Source organism: Octodon degus, unplaced genomic scaffold (genome assembly GCF_000260255.1).
Source record: "Octodon degus isolate 3935 unplaced genomic scaffold, OctDeg1.0 scaffold00031, whole genome shotgun sequence".
Classification (NCBI taxonomy): Eukaryota; Metazoa; Chordata; class Mammalia; order Rodentia; family Octodontidae; genus Octodon; species Octodon degus.
In genome coordinates this window covers 10,918,420-10,944,737 of record NW_004524607.1, presented here as the reverse complement: position 1 = coordinate 10,944,737, position 26,318 = coordinate 10,918,420, and the positions used below count along the sequence as shown (strand labels likewise).

Below are 26,318 nucleotides of genomic sequence, written 5' to 3'. Positions count from 1 at the left end.
GTGTCCAGAGCTTCAAGAGGGATCTCACATCCATCAACTGTTCTGTGCCAGAATTTGGGTCCCAAGGGAGTCTTGAGAGGGATGCCACTGGGGAACTCTGAACATCAGGGATGAAGTAGTGGATGTGGGTCACCGGCTAGTGGGCAGGGAGGCCAGGTTGGGGCCAGCTTCCCTGTGTCCCTCAGAGGCCTTCCTTGGAAGCCTCCTGGTGGCTCTCATGACCAAATTCAGGGACACAGAAGTCTCTTGAGGTTTCCTGGGCTGTTGCAGCAAATAGTCACAAACTGCTGGCTTAACAGTAGGCCCAAAGGTTGGCATGGAGGCATGGGCTGGCCAGGGTCCTTTATAGGTTTCTGGCAGTGTCCTTGCTGGCCCTGCCAGTCACCAGAATCTCTCTCTGGGTATCCCTTGACTTCACCTCTGTCTTCACAGGGCCTCTCCTGGGCGTGTTAAGTGTTGCTCTTAGGAGGACAGCTGACTGCATCTAGGGCCCTGGCTAGTCCAGTACTCTGCCCATCTAAAAACCCTTAACTTGACAACATCTCCAAAGATCCAGTTTCAAATTAAGGTGACTTTTACATGCTCTGGGGATCAGGCCCTGCTATCTAGGGGCACCCACACCTGCCCCACCTTCCCCTCCCAGCGCCAATCTCAGGGCAGCAAGAACCCAGAGAAGACAGACGCTCACTTTTTTCCTCCTAACCACACGGTGGATCCCTGACTCACCCAATGCAGGCGTGGAGGCAAAAATTAGCCCCTCTGTCTCAGATAATCTTCCCGTCACTCACGCAGCAGAAAACAGCCACCTTGTCATTAACGAGATATATTAAGCTATTTAATACCAGGTTTTCGGTGGGTGAATGTTCTGGAAGGTGAGGGGGCTTCTCCTTGGCACCAGCTCAGTATGACCTTCAGTCTTGGATTGCACCGTGATATTTTGTGCTAAATTTGGGATCCCTTATTTTATGCTCTGGAGGTGGTGATGGTGGGGGTTGTCTGTCTACTTTAAGGCTTGCAACCCTGCTGTCCACTGGTATTTCTCAGGTGGGGCGCAGTATTGGAGGTCAGCTAGGAGATGGGAGGGTGTCTCTCTAGCACACTGGCTGCAGGCAAAACTGGACCCCACCAGGGCAGGGACCCAGTCAGTGCTGGCCACACCTGATTTTCACATAAGGATCCTGGAAACAAGGAAAGCAGGGAGGCTGGGAATGGGGATGGCAGCGATGAGGCTGGAACACAGTGCCGGGACGCCACCCCCAAACAGTTCTCAGCATAGGGAGAGGCCTGCTGCGGACAGGCGTGTGCTCGCTGCTCACCTTGCCTGAGAGAGGTTGGACTTTGCATTTGGAGGCAGTGATGGTGACAAAGACCCTCTAAGGAAGAGGAGTAGGCTCCTCCTGGCTGGAAGCTTCCTTGTAGCTCTGTCTCTGGAGGCTCTTTTGGAGGTGGTGGGTGGGCAGGAGCTGGGGAGCTTTCTGCAGGAGCAGGAGCTTTGTGCTCTGGAGCTGCTGTATGAGATGGCTGGTGGTCTCCGGGAAGCTTCTAGGCCCAAGGCTAGAGCCTGGGAGTGCCCAGGCAGGGATCCTTGAACAGAGTTGATTATTCTGTTGTAGAGATGCCCGAGTGACTGTTCAGCAGCACCAGTCCTGGAAGATGCAGGGGGTGGGGGACACAACCACACCCACAGAGCCTGAGGCTCCAGCTGTAGGTTGTCTGTCTCTGCCACTTGTGCTTGGGAAGTGTGTATCCGCATGGCTCACGCTACTCCATGGAAATTCCAGAGAGCTGGTTGTGGAGGCTTCCCCTTCCCGGCCTGCGGGGGCCACACACAGTGTCAGTGTCTCTGGGTGAGGGGCCGGGATGTAGGCCTGGCTCATGACACCATCCCCTGGACTCCAGGTATCCTTAGCCAGCAGGGGAGCTTCCATCCCTCAGAGGTCTCCAAGGACATGGAGTATTCTGAGCTTTTGCAAAGAAGCTATTGCCTTGGATCCTTCTTCAAAGCAGGAATTGGAGGAGGAAATCACTGATTTCTCTGGCTAGGTGGAAACGAACTCAGAAGAGACTCTTCACCCTCTTCTGGTCAATTTAATGAAAATCAATGCAAAAATGATTCAGAGATTTGTAGCTGTAAGGAAAGCCTGTGGGCATTCCACTGAAAGACAGCTCTGAGGGTATAGACTGGATTTCAAAAACGAAGGTACATATGTCAGTGGTTTGTTTGTTTTTGTGGTACTGGGGACTGAACACCTGCTCACTGTCACTCTCACAGAGGTCTCCTGCATCTTCCCCTTCTTCTGCCTCAGAGCTGGCCTGCAGGGGCAGAACCCTCAACAGACACTGGCCACATTCATCTCTGTGCTGACCCCAGGCCTTGGGGTCCTGGCCTTTCCTCACCTGCCATCTTTATTTTTTTATTTTGAGACAGGCCTTTATTTTTATTTTGAGACAGGGTCTTGCTAAGTTGCCTAGGCTTAGACATAGAATCCTCCTGCTTCTGCCTCCCAGAAAGAGGTGGCATATACCTGCCACCACACCTGGCTTTGATCGCTGTTTTGCAAATCCTTCCTCTTCTTACGCAGGGTCCATGGCACTGTGGGGGATAGTCAGTGGCAGTGAACAGGCTCTCATGGTAGGTTGGAGACGAAGGAAGCCCTTTTCTCTACACTTCCTCCTTGTGGTTCATCATTTTATTTACAAGTAATAAAAAGACAAGATGCCACTACTGACTAAGCCAAGGATTAAATATTTAGCACCAAGGTTACTGTTATGGTCTTGTTTTCCCCCCAAGGAGCCCTAGATGTTTAGGAAATATTAATAGGAAAAATAAACTAAATCCAGAGAGAAAAGCTTGTGTTTTAGCCCACTCCTTGGGCTTGTGAAAGATGTTAAATCTGCAGAATTTCCTTTTGGGGTATTAAAAACAACCAACCCTGAACAAAGCGCTTCTGAGTGAAATCCCTTAAATTTCATTCTCCTCGCCGGTACAAGGAAAATGAAGACCATATTTCCTCTCCTTCCTTTTAATGTCCCCTCCATTCCATGACAATTAGAACAGCTCACACCCCAGCAGGCCCCTCAATGGCATAATAACCAGAAAAACACAGAAAAGATACGCTTGATACCGCTGTGGAGGTGAACGCTTCTGCAGAGAAAAACCTGCTTGCTTTGATTTTCAACAAAAGGGTCATCTTTTTAGGAAGGGGCCTGAAGAAACATGGAGCAGCATGACAGGACAGCAGGCTGGGGTCTTGCAGGAGGACGGCTGGGGTAGGGGCTGCCTGCTACCTGCTCCAGCCCGCATCCCCCACCTGCACGCAGCGCAGGAGCCCAGCAGGTGCAGCCCTCAGCTGAGCTCCTCAAGGTTTTCCTGGCTTTTTACCACTTACTCATTTCCCCGCCAAGTTCCCAGAAGTACTATATAATTGTTAATCATTTCCTTTCCCTATCATCTTATTAAGTGAAGAAACTTCCAGCTGCCAAGTAAGAGCAGAAGGCCGCCATGGTCAGCCTCAAGCAGTGCTCTCTGGCTATCAGCAGGTCCCCAACGCTACTAGAGCCAGCATAACCCCCACTGCTTGATGCCCAGCCCCAGAAGACTGGGCAGCTGAGTGCAGGGCCGTATGACTCTGTGCAGCCCACACAGCACCTGTGGCCCTCACACTGCGTGCCTGAGACCTGGTGGCAAGCGCAGGCTGTGTGGCCAGGGCAGTGCTACTGCTGTCCCTGTCTACATACCCAGGATCGTGAGCTGGACAGCTCCCAGCCAGCCCTTCCCATTTGTCCACTGTGTCCCCTACAGTTGGGCATAAGCACATGTAGACACCAGGGAAAAGCCTGCGGGGCCCCAACTTAATGAGATGGAGTGGCCTGAGGGGGACCCTTTGTGTGGGGCTCAGGCTGTGTGTCTGACCAACAAGGCCCACCCATCTGCCCTCAGAGATGGTCTGTGTGTCTCACTGAGCTCCTTAAATGAACCTATCCTGGATGACTGTGGAGCTCCGGTCCTCCAGCAGCACCTAAGGGGCAAGATGCTGTGGGCAGAGCAGAATGGCTTTGGGCTAAAGGCCGCAGGCTCAGCCAGGGACAGATTCTCCCTGAGCAGCCCTGAGACGGGGTCCAGCTCTCAGGCTTCTTGATGCTGGGGAGCTTTGAGGGTCTCTCAGGAACTCTTTGGGGTGTTGCTTGATTTTTAAATTAGTAAGGGCTATTTATTTCTGACTATAAAAATAATCCACCCAAACAAAAACTACGTGAGTGTCCACTCTGGGTCCTAAGTAGACATGATGTGCCACCATGTGTCATCTGAGAGCCACTACTCAGTGGCTGGAAAGAGATGAAATGAATGTTCTAAAGAGGTGACAGAGGCTTTCCCCACCCTGATGCCAGGGGCCTCTGTGCAAGTGTCACCCAGGGGGAAAGGTCCACCCCGGGATCTGCTCCAACCAAAGCCACTCTGCTCCTCCTGCTTGCAGTTGCTACCTCGGATCTGGCTCCAGGCAATGCCCCCCACCCAGGTGCACATGTATGCACGCATGCACATTCTAAGCCCGTGTGTGCGCCTGCTCACTCTCACTCTCACTCTCACAGAGGTCTCCCGCATCTTCCCCTTCCCCTGCCTCAGATCTGGCCTGCAGGGGCAGAACCCTCAGCAGACACTGGCCACGTTCATCTCTGTGCTGACCCCAAGCCTCGGGACCCTGGCCTTTCCTCACTCGCTGTCTCTTTCTGCACCACGGTCAGGGGACTGGCTGGCTTTTCTGTGGCTCAAGGGCCTGGCAGGAGTTGTCAGCCAGAAGCCCTGCACTGACTAGTACACTGGGCTGCTCTAGACAGTGGTCTCTTCATTCTTAGGGCTCATAGTCTGGATGGGCCTGCCCTGTCTCTTGGGACACTTGCTCGCCACTGACCCAGCTCCCACACTCATCTGAGGAGCTGTCTAAGGAGCACGTTGTATCAGGCTCTGACCTGCAGTGGAAGGCAGAGCATGGCCTCCAGGTTGCCTCCATCCCTGCATTCCAGCGACCCTCATGTCCCTGATGCTAACGCCATTGCACAATCCCACGCCCCGCATACAACATTCTTTCCCTGGCGCCTCCCCTGGCTAACTCCTCCTCCACTGGAGTCACAGCCAAAAAGCTTCCCATCTCCAGCTCCTGAACAAGAGGCTTTGCCACTCATCAGTCATGCTCCTGCCCTGCTTCACAGGCCAGGTTGTCTCCTGCTCCTGGATGTGTTACTCAGTGGCACTCCAGGGGGTGCCAGAGGAAAATGGAAGATCACCATAAGCCTTGCCTTCTCTCTTGCTTTTTTTTTTTTTTTTTTTTTGGCAGAACCGGGGATTGAACTCAGGCCCTTGCGCTTGCCAGGGAAGCGCTTATTCTACTGAGCCATCTCCCCAGCCCCTTGCCTTCTCTCTTAAGGAAAGATAACTTACACTTTATGTGGAGCCCTGCAGGGCAGGGTAGGCTTCCTGCCCAGGGCCTGGACCCCTAGCAGCAGGAGGGAGGACCTCCCTTGGCCTCTGGGTCCTTCAGCTGCATGGTTTGCTCTCAATCTGTGCCAGCGCTTGACTCTGCTATCCCAACCGCAAAGTGAATGCCCTCTTCTAGATCATGGGCACTTTGCCTGGGTTGTGGGAGGAACCAATGGAATGGCCCTGCCCAACTATACCCACCTCCACAAGAATTCCTCAGCTCAAATTCCCCATGGGGCTTTCTCCTCTCTGAACTTCCTGCTCTTCTGTTTATGAATTACTGTCTGATTCCTGCTGGAAGTTAACTCTATGCAGGGTGGGAGTCAGGAGTCTACTCACCTTGAATCCTGACGTGCAAGGGGCACTGAACCAGGTGACCTTCTGAGTGGGGCTGGCCTCCCCTCAGGGACCTAGTCCCTGAGATGTATGAGGGACACCCAGTCTCTCTGTGCATGGGGAGCTCCATGGTACCCAGATTGGATGGAAAGGGCTTGGATGGTTCCTACTGAATAGATCAGGTCTGACTTGGGTCCCTGCCTGGCTCCTCACTGGGAGGCTGCTGAAGCTCCAGGAAGCCAGAAGGACCAGCCACAGCCAGAACCAGGGTGGGGCGCAAGCCTGGAGACCAGCCCAAGCCGAGTGTGGATACAAAAGTGTCCTTGTCCACCTCTGGTCAGGCCCAGGCCTCTTCTGGCTGCACACTTACCATGGCGACTGGGCAATCTGTTTGCTTTTTGGGTCTTTTGGGTGAGGACACAGCACAGCAAGAACATAAGTTATTTATCAGCAGAACAGAAAATCCTTGGAAATAACTACCCACTGGCTCACTGGTCCTCAAAACCCTTTTATGGCCCCCAAGCCTCACTCTGTGGGGTGGATGCCTAGAAGGTTCTCACTATGGCCACTCCTAGGAGAACCCCTGCTTGGCCTGCTAGACCTACCTAGAGGTCACCTGCTCACCCCAAGACCAGCCAAAGTCACCTCTCTCCTCTCTCCTCAACACCACCAAAAAGTCTGATGTGGCCTTGTGGGAACGTCAATAGAGCACCAGCTGAAGAATGTGGCCACGTCTCTGCCTCATAGCAAAAAGGCACTGTGGGAGCCAGAGAGACTCCCTCACCCACCAGAGCAGAGGACTTAATTGCTGTACAGCCCCTGTCTGAAAACTCATGGTGAACATAGGTAGCAGGCTGCTGACAGGCTCTGGGCCTGATCTCTGCTCTATTCTCTTCCTTATTAATTTTCTTATTAATACTTGAGCATGGGGGCTGGGCAGGGACCCCAGAGGATCTGGCTCTGAGCACCTCTGCCTGCCTAGAAGCTAAACTGCCAGTGCCTCCCAAAGTCAGCTACACTCAGTACTACAAGGACAAATGTAATGCCTTAGGGAACCCAAAGCCATCACTGCAGATGTGCCCTCCCGGGTGGCCCCAGGCAGCTCTCCCTGCTCCCTAGCTGGGTGCATGTCATCCTTGACTGCCTATCCAGTCAGACAAAGGTTGATGGAGAAAGGAGACGATGGGGAGGGGCCCAGGCCAAAGAGACTCAATCTGTGGGTCACTGTGACACTGACTTAGAGGAACAACCAGTGATGGAGAGGTCAGCTCGAGGAGACACACACCTTCATAGGCCAGCAGCGCAGCACACGGTCCCCATGGAATGCTGACACCAACCCCTAAGTCTCAAAGTCACACCTGCTGCCCTACAGAGGGCAATGCTCTGATGAGAGGGGGTGGGTGGCCCCGACATCCATGCATGGTGTCCGCTATGCTGTCCACCTGGAGACGAGGTCGCACATGCCAGGAAGGAGGCTCATGTTTCTGCATTTAGAGGGTATTGTGGCCTGCAAGGCCCTGCAGCCTGGCTGTGGCCATAGCCCAGAGGAATTCCTGGGCCCCAGGACAGCTGTCCACAGATGGCTTTTCTGGCAGGCACACATGCATAAGCACATTACTATTTTTTGCAAAAGGAGAGAAAAGTAGATGACTGGAAAAGGCTCTGCAGCCCACAGGCCACAACTGAGGTGGAACCTAGACACTCAGGCATGGCTGGGCTGCAGGGATCAGGGAATCAGAGGAGGTGGGCACTGAGGGTAGGGCCATGCTGAGGACCCCGCCCAGCCCAGCAGCACCCACGAGACAGGTGAAACCTTAGGCGCCTCACCAGGTGCAGTGCCTTGAAAACTCTCAGTGTCTCCTCACAGAGGACTTCAGCCACAGCAGTGAGGATTTGGGACTCCCAGCCTGGGAGACCCTTATGTGATGTCACCAGAGACCCTGAAACCCAAGTTTGGGGACCTTAATTAGACTCCCACTCTGACGTCTCCTGCTCTGCTCACCTTTAACCTTTCTGGGCCTCAACTCCACAATAAACACAATATGTTCATGCTTGTGGCTTTCAAAGTCAAATGCTATGGTGTGTGCTAAAGAGTTGTCATGGACCCGCAGTCACCCAACTGTCCACAGTCACACCACCACCTTAAGCTGGCACCATCTCCAGCTCAGAGCAGACAACAAACCCTCAATGCATGTGACTGTGAGGAGAGACCTTTCTGCCAGATCCAGGCCAGGGGCAGGTGCTAGGCAGGCTGCACAGGCCAGAGTAGCTCTCAGGCATGAGAAACTGAGAAATGAGCGGGTTGTCCGGCCCAGGCCTGCTTGGAGGTCTGTGTGGGAAGCAGGGATGAGTGTGAGGTGCCTCATCTGTGTTCTGCAGCAGTGGCTTTCTCCTGGTCCACAAGGACCATGTCCAGAGGACAGTGGGCCTTTATTCCATCTGCCAGAGACACCTCCCCAAGTGCAATCATGTGTCTGTTGTGAGCAGGAGTTTTGGGGAGACAGCCTGGCTGGAAACTGGAGTTCTGAATCTACTGCTGCAGTGGCCAGAGCTTCCCAGCCTCAGACCCAGCTCTGCAGCTCATCTCTGGCTACCCCCAGCAGCTGCTTCCTGAAAAGTCACCCACAAGTCACCAAATATTCCCACTAAGGTCAGGAAGCAGAAATCTAAAACCCAGGAGTGCCCAGAAATGGTCAAACAGCAAGGGCTGATTGCGGGTGGGAGCCACAGGCCTCCCCAGAGGTCCTGACAGGTCACTTCCGGACCTCGACCTTCTGTCCCCTGAGACAAGAGGTTCAGGCAGGGCAAAGGTTTGGGGAGGAGGATGTGGGCAGTCAGGGGCCTGACTGGGGGGTTCTGGAGGAGTGGAGGGGTCTCTCTTATATTCCACCTTGCACAGTGGAATTGACCAGCCCAGAGAGGGCAGTGGTTTGACAGCAGCCACAGTGGAGGATGGTAGACCCAGATGTGACCTGCTGACACTCTCTGACCTCCAGCATTTTGTACCTTTCTGCAGGGACATCCCAAGGGGGCTCCAGGAGGCCCCCAGCTACCTAGAGAAGCTGCCTTTCCCTAACCAACCCATTTCTCTCTGCATAGTAAAGGGTCTCCAGTCTCTCCTCCTTTTTCCCTCCCCTCCTGCCAGCCCATCTTGTGCACTGGCATAGGGCTGACCACTGCTCCTGGGAGAAGCCCAAGTGTCTAGTCCCAAAGACTCAGGACCTGGCCTTCTTTTTTTAAAATGTATTTTACTACAGGGTCTACAGGGCCTCACTACACAGATTGGACTCACAGTGATCCTCCTGTTTGCAGCCTCCCAAGTGCTGGGATTACAGGAGCACACCACCATGCCCAGTCTCAGTCACCATCTCAGAGTGGCCTGGATCACCATGCCCAGTCTCAGTCGCTGTCTTAGAGTGCCCCGGGTGTGGGACTGGCTTGGCACGCCGGGGATTGAACCCCGGTCAGAATGCCTACCTAAGCAGGCACTTTCGTCTGCTGAGCTATCTGTGGACCTGGCCTTGTTTTCTCTGGCTGCTGAGCCTCACCCTGCTCTCAGAGTCTGTGCTTACAGGTATGACTTCCCAGCCCCACCCTGGGGTAGGTGTGTCCTGTGTCTGCCCTGCCATAGGGCACCATGCCAGGCGTGAACTTAGAGTACCTGGGGGATGGAGGATTAGCCTTGTCTCATTATAACCAACCCCAATGCAGATAGCTGCAGGCAGCTGTCTGCTGCCTGGAGTTGGGTGGGACTTGTCATCTGGTGCTTGTAGAGGCTACTTCATCCTGGAAGGCACCAAATGATGCCCAGTCCATTGCACAGGCTACGCTTATGGCCTAAAGGGAAGCCAACCTTCACAGGACCTTCATGCTCTCCCCCCGGGGTCTCAGCCGGAGTCTGTTTTCTGCAAGTTTCGCCCTGGGCAGTATTTCCTCCCAACCCCCATGTTTCAACTCTTGTCAAGCCTTCTCTGGGTGTTGTTCTTTTAGGGCCCACCCCCACACTAGCTCGAGCTTGCTCTCATTCTGCACACGTCTATAAGCAGCAAGCACAGCAGCCCTAGGGGGCTGCACACACTGCCCTCCCTCCCCCAGTGTAGCAGGACGTTCAGAGAGCAGCTGGCGGGGACTCACAACCAGGGTCAGCGCCCTGCAGCTTCCCTGCAAGCTCCAGGACTGAGTCATGTCTGTATTCCCAGTACTTGGCACCAGGCCAGGGCCAGGGCTCGGTGAGTTCTGTGTAATTGGCTAGATGACTATCTCTGCCGGAGGTGGCCACGGGCATCACAAGCAGCCACGGGCACAGTCGGAAGGCCCCCACCCAAGAAGCAGGTTGAAATTCAAGAGCCTGCACTGGAGGATATGCACGTTCACCTGAACCCACCTACTCTGCTGGCGGCCCTCAAACGTGTAGGGAAGTGTCTGTCTCCTACGAGATTCCAGAGTTAAGACCCTGGAGGAGCCTGGAGACCTCTTCTTCCAAGGCCCTGTTGACAGGCAAATTTGAGCTCCCATGAGGGAGGCCTTTGCTGGTGGCTGCAGAGCTGTGGACACACTAGAGTCCCCAAGCCAGCTGTCCACTGATGGCAAAATCCAGGTGTCACCCACCCTACAGTTTTCCTAAAATGTTTCCTCAATATTCAAGCTTAAATTCTGTACCAAAAGCAAAAGGAGCACCAATAAAATAAAAATAAAATAAAATAAAATAAAAAGGTCATCTTAAAAACTCAAAGCCTGTGCCTCACAAGCCACCACATATCTGTTAAGAGTCTTATATCCAGAGTATTTAAAGAACTTGTAGCACCTGCTAGCGAAGAGAAGCAAGCCAACTGAAGGACAGCATGAGCTCTGAAGAGAAGACACCAAATGGCTGTGAAGCTCAGGAGGAGATGCTGGACGCCACTTGTCATTAGGGAACTGCGAATCAAACCTCTGCGTACCCGTGCAGGTGGCAACAATTCAAGAGACAGATAATAATATGCGTTACACAGACACAGAGTTCCTGGAGTCTTGGGTTTCGCTACTAGGATTTAAAATGGCGCAGCAGCTGTGGGAACCAGACTCACCCTTGAGAGCATAACTGTCCTGTGACTCAGAAGCCTCCTGGGCACACAGCCAGGAGAACTGAAAACGCACGTCCACGTAAAACTTGGGTGTGAGTGTTCAGTATTCAGCGTGATTCGCTTTAGACAGTGATGGCGGCCCCAGTGCCACTCGACAACAGATAAACAAGATGTGGTCCATCCATGAAAGGGAATGTTATTCGGCAACGGAACAGAATGGAGCACAGTGATCCTCCATCGTGGGCCACAGCAGGAATGAACCTTGCAAATAGGGGGTCACACAAAGTAAGCCCACACACTGCCCTGCACCCCACATGACTCCAAAGCTACCATGAAAATCCAGAATATGTGGAGAGGTAGAAAGGAGGTCCTAGTGGCTGATGTAAGGAGAAGGGGGGATTTAGGAATGACGGCAAGATTCCAAGTAATTTCTTTGTGGAAAAACGAAAAATTGACTAGAATTGTCTGTGGGAGCCAGTTATGGCAGGATATACCTGGAAAGTTAGCATTCTGGGAAGCTGGGGCAGGAAGATCTCAAGTTTAACTCTAGCCTGGGCAACTTAGTGACTTAGCAAGACCCTATCTCAAAAAATAAAGAGGGCTGGGGATGTAGCTCAGGGCAGAGACCCTGGGTTCAGTCTCTCACACCTTACATACATGGGAAATAAATGTCTGTGAGGATTTATCTATACAGACCTGTCACTGTATCTCAAACTATTAAACTGCAGTCTGTCAGTGAACCGTAGGGTCTGTGCATATCTCAATACAGTCATTTTCTAAATGCTTAAATACTCACTTTAACCCTAAAGCAAGCATATCTAGGTGCTCATGGGAAATGTGCTAGTTATGAGTTTTCCCATGTCTATTAAATACGCATCCACTGACTTCCGATGGCTTCCCTCCCTTCCTGTCTATCATACTTTGCCCTCCACTCTCCCCACCGAAGGTCCCCAAGGGAAAATGCTGTGTCCGTCTAATTAATTCATGCTTCTGCAGTGAGAACTCAGGAGGCGATTATGAGCTTGCTGGAGAAAGTCCACACTTACAGAGAACTGCTAATGATGGATTTTAATTTCTTAATGTTATGGTCATGAACCACAACTGTTTCTGTATTCAACACATCCACAGGGGACAAGTACCCTGTAAATAGCAGCCTCAGGCTCTGGCCCGGCCTAAGCTCATCAGGTTGTCTGGCTGGTGGCAATCAGGCCACAGTCTACAATAGACTCAGTCTAGGTGGGCAGAGGAGGGTCTCAGCTACCCAGAAATGCCTGGACCTGACACAAGGAGAAGCAGTAAGGCCACCAAGTCAGAGGATAGCAAGGACTACGGTGTGCCCATGTCACCTACAGACTGGGTCCCTGTCTCTGGCTGCCCACTGTGCCATGCACACTTTAGGGGAAAGGCCTGGGCTGGCCTCACACACCCACATCCTTGCTCTGCCTCTGTCTAACTGCACATATTTCCCCTTTGTGGGTTCCAGTTTCCCCACCTGCTGCAGGATCTCAACCCTGTGTCCAAGATCCCACTGTACCCTGGCACTGACCTCCTACTCAGTCCATGCCTTGAAGTTAGCTGGAGGGCCAGGCCCCACCCACTGGGCTTCCCAAGGGGACCCCAGAGCCAGGTCTCCAGATGTAGGCACCTGCCATCTGCACTCAGCCCCTCGCATAGCCACTGTAGGGACGGGGCAGTGCCCACCAGTGGCAAGGGAGGTGTACAGTGTACAGGGCTCTGAGCTCCAGGCTGTCACCTGACATGGCAGCAGGCAGCACTCCCTTGGCTCCACCATGAGGATGACACAAAACCTGAAGGCCTGTGAGCAACCCTCACCATGGCGTGCCCATGTTGTACATACCCTGAGTTGTGGGGTACAGGGAGCACTGCAGGGTTCAGTATATGGCACACTGGTGACACTCCAGAATGCATTAGACATTCTGGCTCCTTGTGGAGGAGAATCTAGGCACCAGGGCCTCAGGCAGGGGCAGGACCAGGATGAGAATCCAGACTTCACTCCCCACTGGGCAGGCCACCTGAGTCCATTAGGCACTGAGCCCTGGCTGCAGGAGCTCTCCTCATGTGAAATGTTGGCTAGACTGGAAGAGGTATATGCCCATCAGAGGTGGGGCATCTGTCTCCAGGAGTTGTGCCCTTGGAGCACAGTGGAAAGGCAGGTGGAAACATTGTCATTTTCCTCTACTGTCCCCATATCCCAGCCAGATGCTACCTGTCCAGGCCCATTTGTCACTTGGTGAGCTCTGGCCCTTGAGCACTTCTGCATGTCACAGGAGTGAGGGGCTTTAAAACAATCTCACAGGACTGAGATCTCATGACTGACCCTCCTTAACCAGGGATAGGGGTAAAGGGTACAGAAGAAGCCCAAGGAGCCTCATGTTCCCCCGGCAGTTACTCTAAGACATGGTGGAGGACCACACACCTGCCCGGTCATGTCACCCTTGGGCTGCGGAAATATCACCCCCTGTCTTGCTCATGAGGGTGCAAGCAGTGCAAATGAGGCTGGTGCCTAAGCTCCCTCAGCTGTGAAGAGTAGTGTCTAGCCATGTGCCTGCTCTTGGGCCAGAATGCCACAGGACCTGGTAACTCCATGTCCACAGAGATAGGAAGGAAGCCCCCTGATTACAGCCCCCAGACACAGTGCCCTTGGCCACAGGCCTGCTAGGGTGAGCTGCAGGCAGAGGGTCAACTCTGGCCACCATCTGGCTTTGTCATAACATTTCATTGGCACTTGGCCTCTTTATCATTTCCAGCTGCTGGGCCAAAGGCAAGAGGCCTGCCACACTGCTAGAGACCCCAGACTGAGACATCCTAAATGGAGACGCCTCCTGAAGCCACAGGGGAGTACACAGGCCCTTTCCAGGTGGCTATCTTTGGGGCTCAGCCCCTTGTTAAAAAAGCAACTCTCATCCTCAATGGGAAGAGTGGCCAGTGGCTTTCAGGCCTGCAGTGCAGGTGGGCGAGGGTGGCTATGAGAGAAGAGAGGCCCAGGGCACACACTGCCCTGGATGCCAGCTCAGCCAGCACCTGCCGCTCACTCCGACGTTGCCTGGAGGAAGTAGTCTTTCCTAGCAGGGACACCCCAGCCAGCCTCATGCCTGACCCCAGGGCAATAGGCACTTACTTCATGGGCTTGAACAGCGCTTGCCCGTAATTCTGGAACGTCATGACGAGCTTGAGCTGCGTGCCCCCCGACTTCATGGCTGCAGAAAGGAGGGAGAGAGAAGCAGGGTCACTGGCTGCCTCAGGCCCCTTGTTCTTGGGAGGGAGGGGAGTGCCCAGATCTATTTGCCCACCAGCCAGGTCCCTCCTGACTTTCAGCTGTCAGTGCACAGCAGGTTCTGCAGATCAGACCCAGTGACAAAGGGTCTGGCTCTACAAGGGTCAGGCAGGTAGACCTGGCCACCAGCACAGGTGTAAATGCACATGCACACTACGCCTTATACATATATACACACCTACACAGAGCTGCACACATACCTGCACACAGACCTACATGCACACACACACTCCCTATATACATGTACATTCCCTCCCACTTATGCACTTGCACATACCTACACATGCATGCCTGCACACACAGCTGTGCACATAACCACACCCCACTGCTGGCCTGGGGTCAGAGAGCAGTCCCTATAGGGCACACTTCTGGATTTAGAGTAGAGCCACTCTGAGGGATCCTGGGTTGGAAGCATCTCTGTCCACAGGAGTTGTAGGTATGGAAGCTTTCAGAAGCATAGATTTCTAGTACCGCAGAAGGATGAGGATGAAGAGATCACAAAATGGCCCTCATTTCCCAGAGCATAGATCTCCCTTCTGCAGGTTGACCAGGAGGGGAGCTTCCTGCCCTGGGGCCACACTGAGGTCGGTCCAGGGATGGCTGAGGCCAGGCCCTCCTTAGGGGACAGCAGCCACATAGTTCACATCCACCCCAGTGTAGGATGCAAGCAAATATCAGAGTCAGGCAGAGGGACAACAATGCCACTCTCCTAAGCAGTGTCTAAGAATGTCTAGTGGCACAAAGCAAAGTGTAAGGGAAGTGCTTCCAATGATCTGTGAAGCAGCTTAGGAAGTATACACTATGAGCCATCTTCTGAGAGCCAGACACCATGGGACTTTTCCAAGCAGGATGTGTGCAGGCACCCAGAGCCCTGGTTCTCTCCCAAGTGTTATTGCAAATGACTTAAATTTTCTATTTCTCCTTATCTGCGCTTTCTAAATTTCTACAACAAACATTTACTAAATTTTTGATAAGATGAAAAAAAAGCTATTATTAAAAAAGTAGTGGCCTGAATAAGCCCCATTTCATGCTCCTATCTCCATTTAATAACCAGGGTCTGCGGACTTAAGCATCTCTTCCTGGGTCAACTGGGGACAACATTCCCAGGTGACAGCTTCTCTCCAGGGCCTGCAATCCTAGTTTTTAAATAACAAAATATTATGCAAATCTGATCAGTTTAATCACTCTTGCCCTGGAAGCAAATCCAACCTCCCTTTCTCTGACCCTGTATACACCCAGCTTCTCCTTCAGGGCAGAAAAGCAATTTGGAAGCAAAGGCACTAAGCCTCTTAGTGACCACGGGCCCTGGGACTATAGACTCTCTGCTGGCCAAGTCACCATGCATCCACAGGTGTCTGCGGCTGAAATGGGGCCCTGGCTGTGAACCCAGGCCCTCCCCAGCTGACATGCTGCCTCAAGCCGCAGCAAAGGCCCAGGGGTGTACCCATGGCAGGCAAGAGATGCCGGAAACCCCAGCCTGTGTGCTACCCGGACTGTTGTCACTGTGCCCTAGGGACATGGGCTCTGCCAGAACAGGCACTGAGAAAGAGCACACAAACACGGGTTTTCTTCTTAAGGACAGAGGGAAGGCCAAGGTGGGAGGAAATGTCTGCATGTCACTAAGGACAGAAGTGGTTCTGAAGCACAAGGGACAGCACAGGCAGGAGAGCTGATGCGGACACTCTCCATGTTTGTCAGTAGAAGGAGGTCAGCCCTGGCCCAGCCAGCCTCAGCCCAGCAGAAATCCCACCAAGGCCCCAGCAAAGAAGGTTCCACCTCTTGGAGATTCCCTGGCAGGATGAGTCCTGGGAATCCACCCTTTGTCTCCCACCTCCCATCTCCCCTCTGCCCCTCTGAGGCCACCACCCAGATCTACACCACCACAGCCCAACTGTCACTTACACCAGACCTTGCCCTTCCCTTTCCCATGCTTCATAGACCAGAGGCATCAGCTCTGCATCTTCCCCAGGATGCCCATCTAGAGAGCCTGTCTAGAACAGCAGTATGCTTGGTTAACAATGCTCATATGTCTGCAGGTTTTGTCACCTAAATATGGTGACGAGTGCCAGCCCAGCACCCTGCACCTCTGTCTTATGGTGCCCCTTGGTACCGAGTCCCAAGGCCACCACGATGCTTGGGCACTGCTGGGTTTATGGGGTTTTTTTTGGTGGAACCAGGGACTGAACTCAGGTCCTTGCGCTTGCCAGGGAAGCGCTTATTTGGGCACTGCTGGGTTTGCTCATGATCCTTTCCCAGAACGAAGCACAGAATGGAAGACCCTTTCAGCATAGTACAGAAATCTGAGAGAATGCTTAAGAATATAAACTTTTTATGCCAAAGAATGACTATCATGGAAATCCTAAGGCACTTGGGCTATGGCATGACTCCCCCCCCCCCGGCGCCCCCAGCTCCATCTGGGAATTTCTCCAGGGATGACAGGCAGCACCAGGTAGGAGACTCCCCCAAGGGGGACATATATGGCTAGGCTTGGGTCCCAGCAGCCTTGTGTGGAATAGGGAGGCCGAGGGGCAGCAGATATGGGACCAGTTCTCCTATCATCTCTTCATGTGACCAGAGGTACAGCCATGTCCCTTGTGCCCACAAAGGACAAGGATGAGACTGGTATGTGTGTAGGATGGTTAAGTAGCCACCCACAGTCCGGGCCACATACCAGTGCCCACCCTTATATGAACTCCATTTCTATGGATCATATAAAGAAGTTCCCATGTGAAATGAAGCCCAGAGCTCAGTGGAGGCTGGGCTCAGCCCTCTCATCTGAGGTGAGACTGTGTCCTTGGGTTACTGCGGGGAGGGGACTCAACTGCTTCCCATCCCACTGTCTTGTCTGAAAGGAGGGAAGATTGATGGTGTCTGTGTTATGAAGAGGGTCTCCCCAGAAGGCTCCCATTGAGAGAAAGTGACACCCTGTTCTTCCTATTCCCCTCACACAGCCCTGCCTAGACAGGAGCATTGGAAATGGCCCACACTCTGGGCACCCACACTGCCAACTATCCTGGAACCTTGGAAAAGTGCACAGGGTGTGCGCTTGGGCCTCCTACCCAGATGGCACTGCAGAGGCCTGGACCGTGGGTATCAGCTCAGACATGAGGGTCCAGGATGGGACAGATAGGAGCTGACACAACTGAGTCTTTCTGGTCCCAGCTGTCACTTGGAGTTTCCAACCCACAGCAGTGGCCAGCAGTCCATAGCCCAGTTGGCATACACCTCAGGCTTGCGTCCTCTGCCCTGGCTGCCTCTAGCTTGGAGCCGTGTGTGTGCCATGCCTGCTCTAAGAAGCTGGCTTTTGGGAACAGCAGTCACCCATGGTACCAGGTTCCACTGTGCTGCCTGGTGGGGAGATCAGGGGCCATCGGGAGCCTTCTGCAGGTTCAGCGCTGCTTCCAGATGCTGCTGTCTCTGTTCAGCATGGAAAAGGCAGGCCCCAGGGTGACCCTGGGGCCTCAACAGCATTGACTTTCACTTCTGGTCTTCTAGCTAATGGCTGGAAAAGGAGCTGGGCAAGGCTGAACTGCTGCAGCCTCCTCTGTGACCCTAGCCACGACTCTTCTAGGACCTTTGTCTTTTGGAAGGTCTGAGGCACCTCTGGAGTCACAGGCATCTGGATAGTTGGGCCTCTTCAGTCCCTCCCCTGACTAAGTCAGAGCCTGGACTGTGAACTGCAGCTGGGGTGCACATGAGAGGTCTGTGGCCTTTCTGGGCTGGCACTGCCCTCCCAGGAGACCCACCTCTGTCTAGTCAGACAGGGCAGCTGTGTTCAAGCCCAGTACACACAGCTGTGTGTGAGGGGCTGCCCCAGCCCAAGTCCCTTTGTTCCTGGAAGCTTACAGCCAATTATCCTGGATTGTAGCTCGACTCCTTCTTCCCCTTGGCAGATCAATTAGCACTGGGGACTTCTGTCCTGTGGAGACGTTTTCCTTTGTTCAGCCACATTCTTTCAGCCATGTTTCTGCAGCCGCAGGCTTTGTCCTGACCTGGATGGAGGATGGTGATGTCTGTACTTGGACCAGAGGCCGCTGGATCCTCATACCCTGGTGACTTCTTCTTTTTCTTTGGTTAAATATAATTCCAAGTAGAGTAGTTAATTGTGTCATTTATTCTTTGCATCCATAATTGTGCATGATAGCGATTTAATTATCACCGGCCTGGAGTGGAAGGCGCTGCATGCCTGACTTCAAGCTGAGCAGAGGTGGATCATATGCCGAGCTTCTTTAAAGGCGGCAACAGCCGGTTTCCAGGCAGCCAGGAGCCTGGCTATAAATAAACCTCTGTTGGCCACAACCAGCTGTGCTGTGGCCACACAGTCTGTTGGATTGGAGTGAATAGCTCTGAGCAGGGGAGATTTAATGGAACCATTCTGAGGGCCGAACCTCACCAGCATCTTTCTCTGTCACATCTCCAGGCTCACGTTTAACAGTGGGGTGCACAACTTCAAGAGTAAACACTGCGCTGAGCCAGACCAACGAAGGGCTACCACCAATGAGCCTCCCCTCCTGGAGGTCTGTTCCCCTGGCTGTAGAATGGATGCTGGAAGGCAGAGCTGGTGCCTTGCCAGCCACCACTAGAGGTGCCAGGCCCCACACATACAGGTCCCCTTTCCAGGGCTGCTGTGTCCAGCTGAGCGTCCACCTGAAGGCTCTGACCAGATCTTACTACACACAAGGATGCCTGGAGTAGCTGACAAGAGTTCAGCTGGCTGGGGCAGCAGGAATGGAGCCATAAAAAGGTACCACATCCAGGAGGGCATGTGTTACCTGGGACACTTCAGTGAGGTTGGACCAGCCTCCTTGAGGCCACTTTCTGCAGAGCAGAACACCTGGGTGTGGGTTCTCAATCAGCTGCTGAAAACTGGTCTGTCCAAGGGGAGGACCTCCTGCTTTCTGGGGAGCCGGGTCTTCCCTGGGGTAAGCCTTTCTTGAGGGTCTTCTTCAGTCCTGCCACAGCAGGGATGGATGAGATTCTAGGAAGGTGCAGGAGCCTGCCCAGCCCTGCCTCCCTAGACAACGGAGCTCAGCTTGCCTGAAATGCCACAGCTCCTGGGCTCCACTCTTATCCCATCGTCATTTATTCCCACTGGCACCTCCCGGGTACTGGGGCAGGTGTCATAGGGCCACCTCTATAAGCCTGTGGGACAACAGTGTCTGGGGGTTGAGATGAGGAAGCACTTGGATGCTCACACTCCGCCTGGCACATGTCACCCACTTGGAGGGAGAAGAAAGCCGGCACATACTCCTTACAGAATCCTCACTCTCACTCTTCCCAAACATTAGCATCTATAAGCACCTGGGCAGTCAGCTTTTGCCCCTACTCTAGGTGAGAACCAAAGGCAGCAGGGTTAAATCCTTTTGCCTAAGCTCACTCCATCTAGTGACTAGGAGAGTCAGGATCACATCTTACTTTGGGCCAGCATCCCATATCCTGCCGCTGTCACTGGCCTGTCTATTAATCCACTTTCCATACCTGCTGAGCTCCTGCCGAATGACAGTTCCTTCTCATCCTATGAATGGTCCCATCCAGGAAATGCCTGAGTGGAACCAGCTTTGCCATCAGAGTTTAGGGGACAACTATGGGCTGTGTAGCACTGAGCTGATGCCAGGGTGCCCAGCTACACAGGCCTGCTAGGGCCTGGTGCTGGGGTCCTCCGGTTATGGGAGCTGTCTACTGCATTGTGATCAAGGCCAAGGCAGTGGAGTGGGATGGAGGACCTCTAAGGTGGGCAATGCTCCTGGTCAGGACCCAGAAGCCCATCCTCTTTCTACTTCCTGAGCTCTTGGGCCCAGAGACCTGCACCTTTGCAGAGAGCAGTGCCAGCCCTGGACAGCCGCTTGCCTACCTGCCTGCTGGCCCATGCATACTTTCACAGCTGCCACACAGCCTTGTGACCACATGTGACTCTACTTCCTCCTGGCTGCCAGGCCCATGAAAACATCAGTGCTTGTGGAAGATGGAGTCACCCCACCTCCCCACCATCCACAAGGAGGACCCCAGTGTATTGCTAGTGATAATCACACTCATCATACATTTCTTTAACAGATATACTTATTCTCTACAGGGATAGGCACACCTGGATGTGGCCCAAGCACTGCTCCCAACATGGCCTGGAGCCCTTGGACTTGCAAGGAGAGGCTCAGAGCAGGAAGGCATTTCTTCCTTCTGGGCAAGACGGAGAGAGGCAAGACCACTAACTGCTCTGGCCACCTGGTGACCTGGCCACAAATTAGAAGTTTTGCATTGTGACTCCCACAGCTAGGTGAGAGCCCAGCAAACAGCTCAGTGGGGAGCCACACACAGCAGCCTCTCAAGAGGCATCAGGACAGCACAGGTAACTCCCTGCCCGTCTGCATCTGAACAGAAGCCCATGACCCTGCAACTGGAGGTGGCCCTTGCAGCAGCACTGCATATGTGAAGACAGACACTGTGGCCACGACACAGGGAGGCCTTCCCTCTACTCCAGGGTGTGTGATCTGGAGCACCTTTGGGAAACACAGTGGCCTCAGCCCTCAGAGAAGCAACAGTGATTAACGGGACACTGGTGACTGTCCACACTAGATGGCAACAGCACCATACCCGGCATTTAGATGCTGCCTGAAACACTTTCTTGAAATCAGAAATGGATGCCTTTTGTGTGCAGTTCAGATCTCAAAGCACTTGAGGCTGCTGCCTTCAAACTGTTCCACCCTGGGCCACTGGCACTGTCCCAGAAGAGGGAGCCCTGGTCACTCCCTGTCACCTGGCTGGATCTCCAAGGGGAGCCAGATCAGAAATCAGAGAGCCCCTGAAAAAGCTCTGAAGAAGGACTATAGCCACCAGGAGCAACCCTCCACTCGCTTGTGGGGGATGGTGTCCCGTGGGGGATGGTGTCCTGGTGACCCGGCCAGTATCCCTCTGTCTCTGAAGTGGTATCTTACTGGCCTGCTTACCTTGCAGCAGATGGTAGTACTTCCAATGCTGAGAGCACCCAGGCCATCCTCCACTCCCACCCCAGGCTCAAAGGCTGCTTTCCACAGCTGCCCTGGGAAGGAGACTTCAGCTGTGAGCAAGGCTGCCCAGGCCGCTGTGGCAAAGCCAGGCCGCAGTCCACACATGTCAGCCAATATTAACCTGCCACCAGTACCCGGGCACCTACCCACGCTGGTGATCTTCTGTGCACCCAGGTCCTGCAGCAGTGCATTGATTGCTGGGTTGTGCCTGGAGTACAGCTCATATCGGTTAATGCCGATGTGGAACTTGAGCCAGTTGGGGTAGGAATCCACTGCGGCCTCCCCAGTGGGCAGGAATGCTCCACCTTCAGCAGCTTCATGTGGCCTAGGGAAGCAAAGAGGATCCAAAGTCAATTAAAAAAAAAAAAAAAGATCCCCAGCGAAAAGAACTGGTCCTGAGCTATGGCCTGTGAGTTCTGGTTAAAATGCAGACTTGAAGTGGCCCTGCTCAGAGACGCTGCAACCTCTGCACTTTCTTTGGGCCTGTGGTTTGCCCAAGTAATAACACACCTGAGGCCTGTAATTCTCATTTACCCTCGAGATGCCACAGACAGCTATAACTACAGCAAGACTAAATCCTGGGTGTCAGCGCAATTCTTGCCGCGTCTGTTTTGGGGTCACCAGAACTGCTCGATAAAATGATGTCAGCTGGGGTGCAGGGCTGCTGGCCCTTCCTAGGAGCAGACAGGAGGCCCTCTCTCTGACCAGATGCTTGGTGGTCACAGGTATGCCCAGGTGCCAGGAACCTTCCCAGTCTCTGCTTTTGTTCCAACAAACAGGCAGGAATGATGCAAGGGGCTAAATTCGATTTTAACATGAACAGACTTAGGCAGGGGGCGAGGAAGAGAGACAGCTGCTCACCCCTGCCCAGGCTTAGTAGGAGGACCTGCTGCCCACGTGGCGTGTCCTTCCTTCCCTGGTCAAGGGTGGGGCTGCCTGTTGGGCTGGGTAGAAAGTGGAACCTTCTCACATCCAAGGCACCCACAGGTGAGGCCCTTCTGGCCTCAGTTCAGTCCTACACAGACACAAAGATGGCTCGAGACCCTTCAGGAGCCAGCCCTGACCACTCACTCTGGGCTATTCCTCTGCCACAGACAGCCATAAGCCTGGAGCACTGTTTTGACTCAAGTTTCTGAGTATTTCCTCAAATCTGGCTGGCAAAGCTCAGAGCCATCTACATATAGCCTTCCTAGGTAGGTACAAAGCCCTGGGCCTGGTCTGATTTCAGGTGAGGAGGATTTTCATTGAGGGTTTTGGAAGTCTGGCCTTTACTCTGTTGCTTGGGTAACCTTTGCAGGTAGTTACAGTATTTGTTCTGACCTTGCTGGAAAGTTAATATTTCACTGCTCTGGGCCGAAGCATCTGCTTATTTGGATCTGTGAGGGAGGAAGGGCTTTGGGGGAAGGGCAAAGCAGGGCAGCTCCAGTGATGCTCCCTGGTGGGTGGCTCTGCACCTTTACAGAGCGAAGCCAGCCCAGGGCAGCTGCCTGCTGTCCACACCTCCACCCAGAGGCCTCTGTGCTCTGGCTCGCTGCTGCCAGCACACTTCTCTGTTAATTCTATCCTCTGGGACTGCTTTTACCAGACTTGTCAGACACATCCAGGGCTTCTCAAGGTGTCTGCCAGGAAAGCATCACCAAGTACTTGGGTCCTGCACACTCACAGGCAAGGTGGCGCTCCTCAATAATGCACCAGATCCCTGCACTTTCATCCATGGCCTGACTCCTTTACCTCCCATGGCTGGTGCCACTCCTTGCAGTGGAGCACTGGGACCCCTAGTTCACGGGCCACGGGCCAGTCATCTTGCATTCCAGGATGCAGGGTACCTCCAAGCCACCGCACCCTTTCCAGGGAGGGAGCATCTGGAGACAAAGGCAGCCCCGCCCACAGGGGCCATTGGGTCTCCTCCACAGGCCCTGGACCTGGACACACCGTACCCAGGTGGAAAGCCTTCTTCGGGGAGCACCTTTGTTACCGGAAGTCTTAGCTTTCTCAGGGGTCGGAACCTACTAGTCCAACCTGCCATGCTTGCTCACCAGTCAGGGTTCTCCGCCGCCTTGGGGTTGAACCTGATGTCGCTGTTGACATTAAACAGGACGTCGTCCTCCGTCAGCGGTGGGATGGCCCCACTGTACAGCGGGTGCGCGAACAGCCTGGCCAGGAGTGAGTTGTCCCTGCTCGGCCCTGGGGGCGGGGCCGGTCGCCGGTGCCCTGGGTCGCGCAGCAGCGGACGGTGCGCGGGGTCGCGGGGTCGCGGAGCGCCAGGCTCCCGGCCCCGCGGGGCGTGCTCTGCAGGCTCCGCAGCAGGCGGCAGCTTCTCCAGTGAGTGGGACGTGAGGTTGGAGGCGGGGTCGGAGCTGAAGTCCTGCAGGATGCGCAGCGTGTGCTTGTTGGGCCAGCCCGCGTCGCCCGCGTCTGAGGCAGGGGCCGGGGGCTCCCCGGGACGCGCCCTCGCTTGGGCCCAGCCGGGCGCCTTCCCCTCTGCCGGCTGCGCACAGGAGCACCCGGGGTCCCCGGGGAGCCGCGCTGCGCGCCGTTCCAGCCGGGGCAGCAGGTCCAGCGCGATATGTAGCGCGCAGGCCAGCAGGAATACCATCAGAATGAGCACGCGGAACCGGCGTACCAGGATCATCTTCATGGCCGGCGCGAGAGAGGGCTCGGGGACCCAGCGCCCTCCGCCAGCGCGCTGCTCTTGCGCGCCTCAGCCGCGGCTCTGCAGGACGCGGCGCTGCCTCGCGGGTCAAGGTCCATCCGGCGCGAGCAGCTACCAGCTCCGGGGCTGTCCCCGGGCGCGGACAACGTGGAAGGCGCTTGTCGCCACGGCGCCGGCTCTCCGGGCCATCTCGGGCCGGTCCTGCTCCGCCTCTCGGGAGCCGCCGGCCGCCCTTGTCCGCGAGGCTGAAGAATCTGTGGGCTCAGCTGGGCGAGGCACCGGTCTTTGGGATCGCAGCTGCCTCACCGGTCGCTCGGGGACCCCATGCGGCTATCCATCCCGGCTGGGGCGCGGCGCCTCCGGTCCACATGCGATCCTCCCGGTGCGCTGTCCTCCTAGGATCCTTGGTGCGGGACTGTTCTTAGGCGGGCAGCTTGGAGCTTGGGCCCGAGAGGGGCGGAGGGGCTGGGCAGGTGCAGCGACCTCCCGAAACGCGACGCCCGCCCGCTCCGCCGAGCTCTCTCGCTCCGCGCGGGGCCCGCAGATATCCCCGCGCCGCGGAGCCGCCCCCCGCGTCAGCGCCTGCAGATTGGCGGAGCCGCGGCCCAGAAGATCCGCGCGGCCCTGCGCTCGCTCCTCTCTGTCTTCTCCGCCCCTAGCCGCGCCCCGCGCCGCCGAACCGAGTGCGCCTCCTCCCCCGCCTTCTCCCGTAGTCCGCCGAGGCCCCGAGGCCCGCGGAGGAGCACAGCAGAGGCCCAGCCTGGCCGCCGCCCGGGACCTCCGCCCGCGCCAGCCAGCTGCAGCCTGGGGCTCCTCCCTAGCGAGCCGGCCGGCCCGGCCCGGCCAAGTCCCTCCCCAGGCCGCCGGGCGTCTGCGCCGCCGGATGCGCGCGGGACCGCGAAGCGGAGGAGGGGGTGCCTGGGCCACGCGCGCGCGGAGAGGACTGGAGGACAGCGCTGTGAGCCCAAATCCGGAGCCGACGCCGGAACAGCGGCCCACCCTAACCCAGGACCACGCCTGCGCCTTCAGCCCTGAGGCGCCGCGCCCAAATGGCTCTCCCGGGCTTCGAGGTGCGGGGGAGGGGGCGGCACCTCCGGTGGCTGGCAGGCGGGTGAGCCTGGACCTCCTCGGTACATGATCAGGGCCAAGTTCACTCAGGGGAGTGCTCCTTCTGCAACGTGGCCTCTGGACCTCCAGCCCCCTAGAGAATGGGAACTCATGTGAATTTCAGCCTAAAATCATAGTCAGGGAGGTGAGTGGGGGAGGGTCGCAGAGAACCTCCGCCCAAGGACAAGCTCTGGGCCTCAGTGCCCAAGAGACATCTCTAGCCAGGTAAGGAGGAACTCAGGCCAGCAACCTCTCCAGCAGGACCAGGTAGGGGGCTAAGGGCTTTGGGTAGAGTGGGGAGCCTCTCCCTTGTCTTAGACTCTGGTGCAGGGCCTCTCATTGTCCTCTGTGGGCCTCATGCAGGACAAAAATTTATGTTGAGTCTGGCACCTGGTTCAGTGCCTCACATTCAGTGATTGCCCCCCTACTGAGTATGGAAAAGAGAGGGTTCTGCCTATTTCCTTAGTAAAATCAGTGCCCTGGAGCAGGAGCTCCAGGCTGGGTTGGGTTGGAGGACGTGTTGGGATGGGGATGTGGCCTGAGTCACAACTTCTCCCTGCCTCAGCAAGTAGTATGTGGACAGGGTGTCTCTCCTGGCCTTGGGCTCCCTGGACTGTAGCCCCCATTCTTTCTAGGCTCTATGTTCTGGACAGCTGTGCCGTGGCCAGCAGCCTGGTGGGCTGACCTGGGAATCTGGGGTGTATGTGTGGGGGCCTTCTGGAGCCCCCTGGAGTCACCTGGTGTTGTGGGCACTCCTGTCCACCACTGGATGGCTCCCTTGCTGGATTCTTGATACTGTTGCCCCCATCCTGGAAAAGCCTGTCTGCTAAACAGGTCACTCGAAAAGCACCTTCCTCCTGGTCCCACTCTGTCTCTATCATTGGTTTCCCCCTATGCAGTGCTCTGCCAAGGTAGAGCCTTTAGAGCAGGTGCCTAGGAAGGGACCACAGCTAACCAGCTGATAGCTCCAGCAGGCTAAGGTGACATGCAGATATGGTCCCTGCAGATGGAGGACACCTGCTCCTTTTTTTTTTTTTTTTTTTTTTTTTTTTTTTTTTTTACTTGATCTGAAGAGTAATTTGATTTGATTCAGTCCATTATTTCCTGGAAATTATGAAGAATAAACACAGATGGATATACACACACTCAGAGATACACACAGACATACAAAGGTACACAGAAATACACAGACACATAAACTCAGAGATGCACAGACATAAACAGACATACACATATACATGTACTCAAGAGACACATGTAGACACAAAGACATCCAAACACACAGAGACACAGATGCATACATGCAGGGACACATAAGCAGGCACACATAGACACACAGATGTACAAACAGACACAGACACGTACATGTACACAAACACACTCAGACACA

The 26,318-nt window shown here is 54.8% G+C and overlaps 1 protein-coding gene across 1 annotated transcript in view; it reads right to left on the bottom strand.

Moving 5' to 3' along the window:
* The window catches only part of Fam20c (FAM20C, golgi associated secretory pathway kinase), a 45,725-nt gene extending 21,367 nt beyond the window's left edge, over positions 1-24,358 (bottom strand). Inside the window, exons 1-3 of the mRNA XM_004629577.2 lie at positions 23,205-24,358; positions 21,315-21,493; positions 14,015-14,093 (exon numbers count right to left, since the gene is read on the bottom strand). Coding sequence (XP_004629634.1) covers positions 14,015-14,093; positions 21,315-21,493; positions 23,205-23,806 — 860 coding nt within the window. The 5' untranslated portion in view covers positions 23,807-24,358. The remainder of the gene's footprint in view (positions 1-14,014; positions 14,094-21,314; positions 21,494-23,204) is intronic.
* Positions 24,359-26,318: the final 1,960 nt, after the last annotated feature.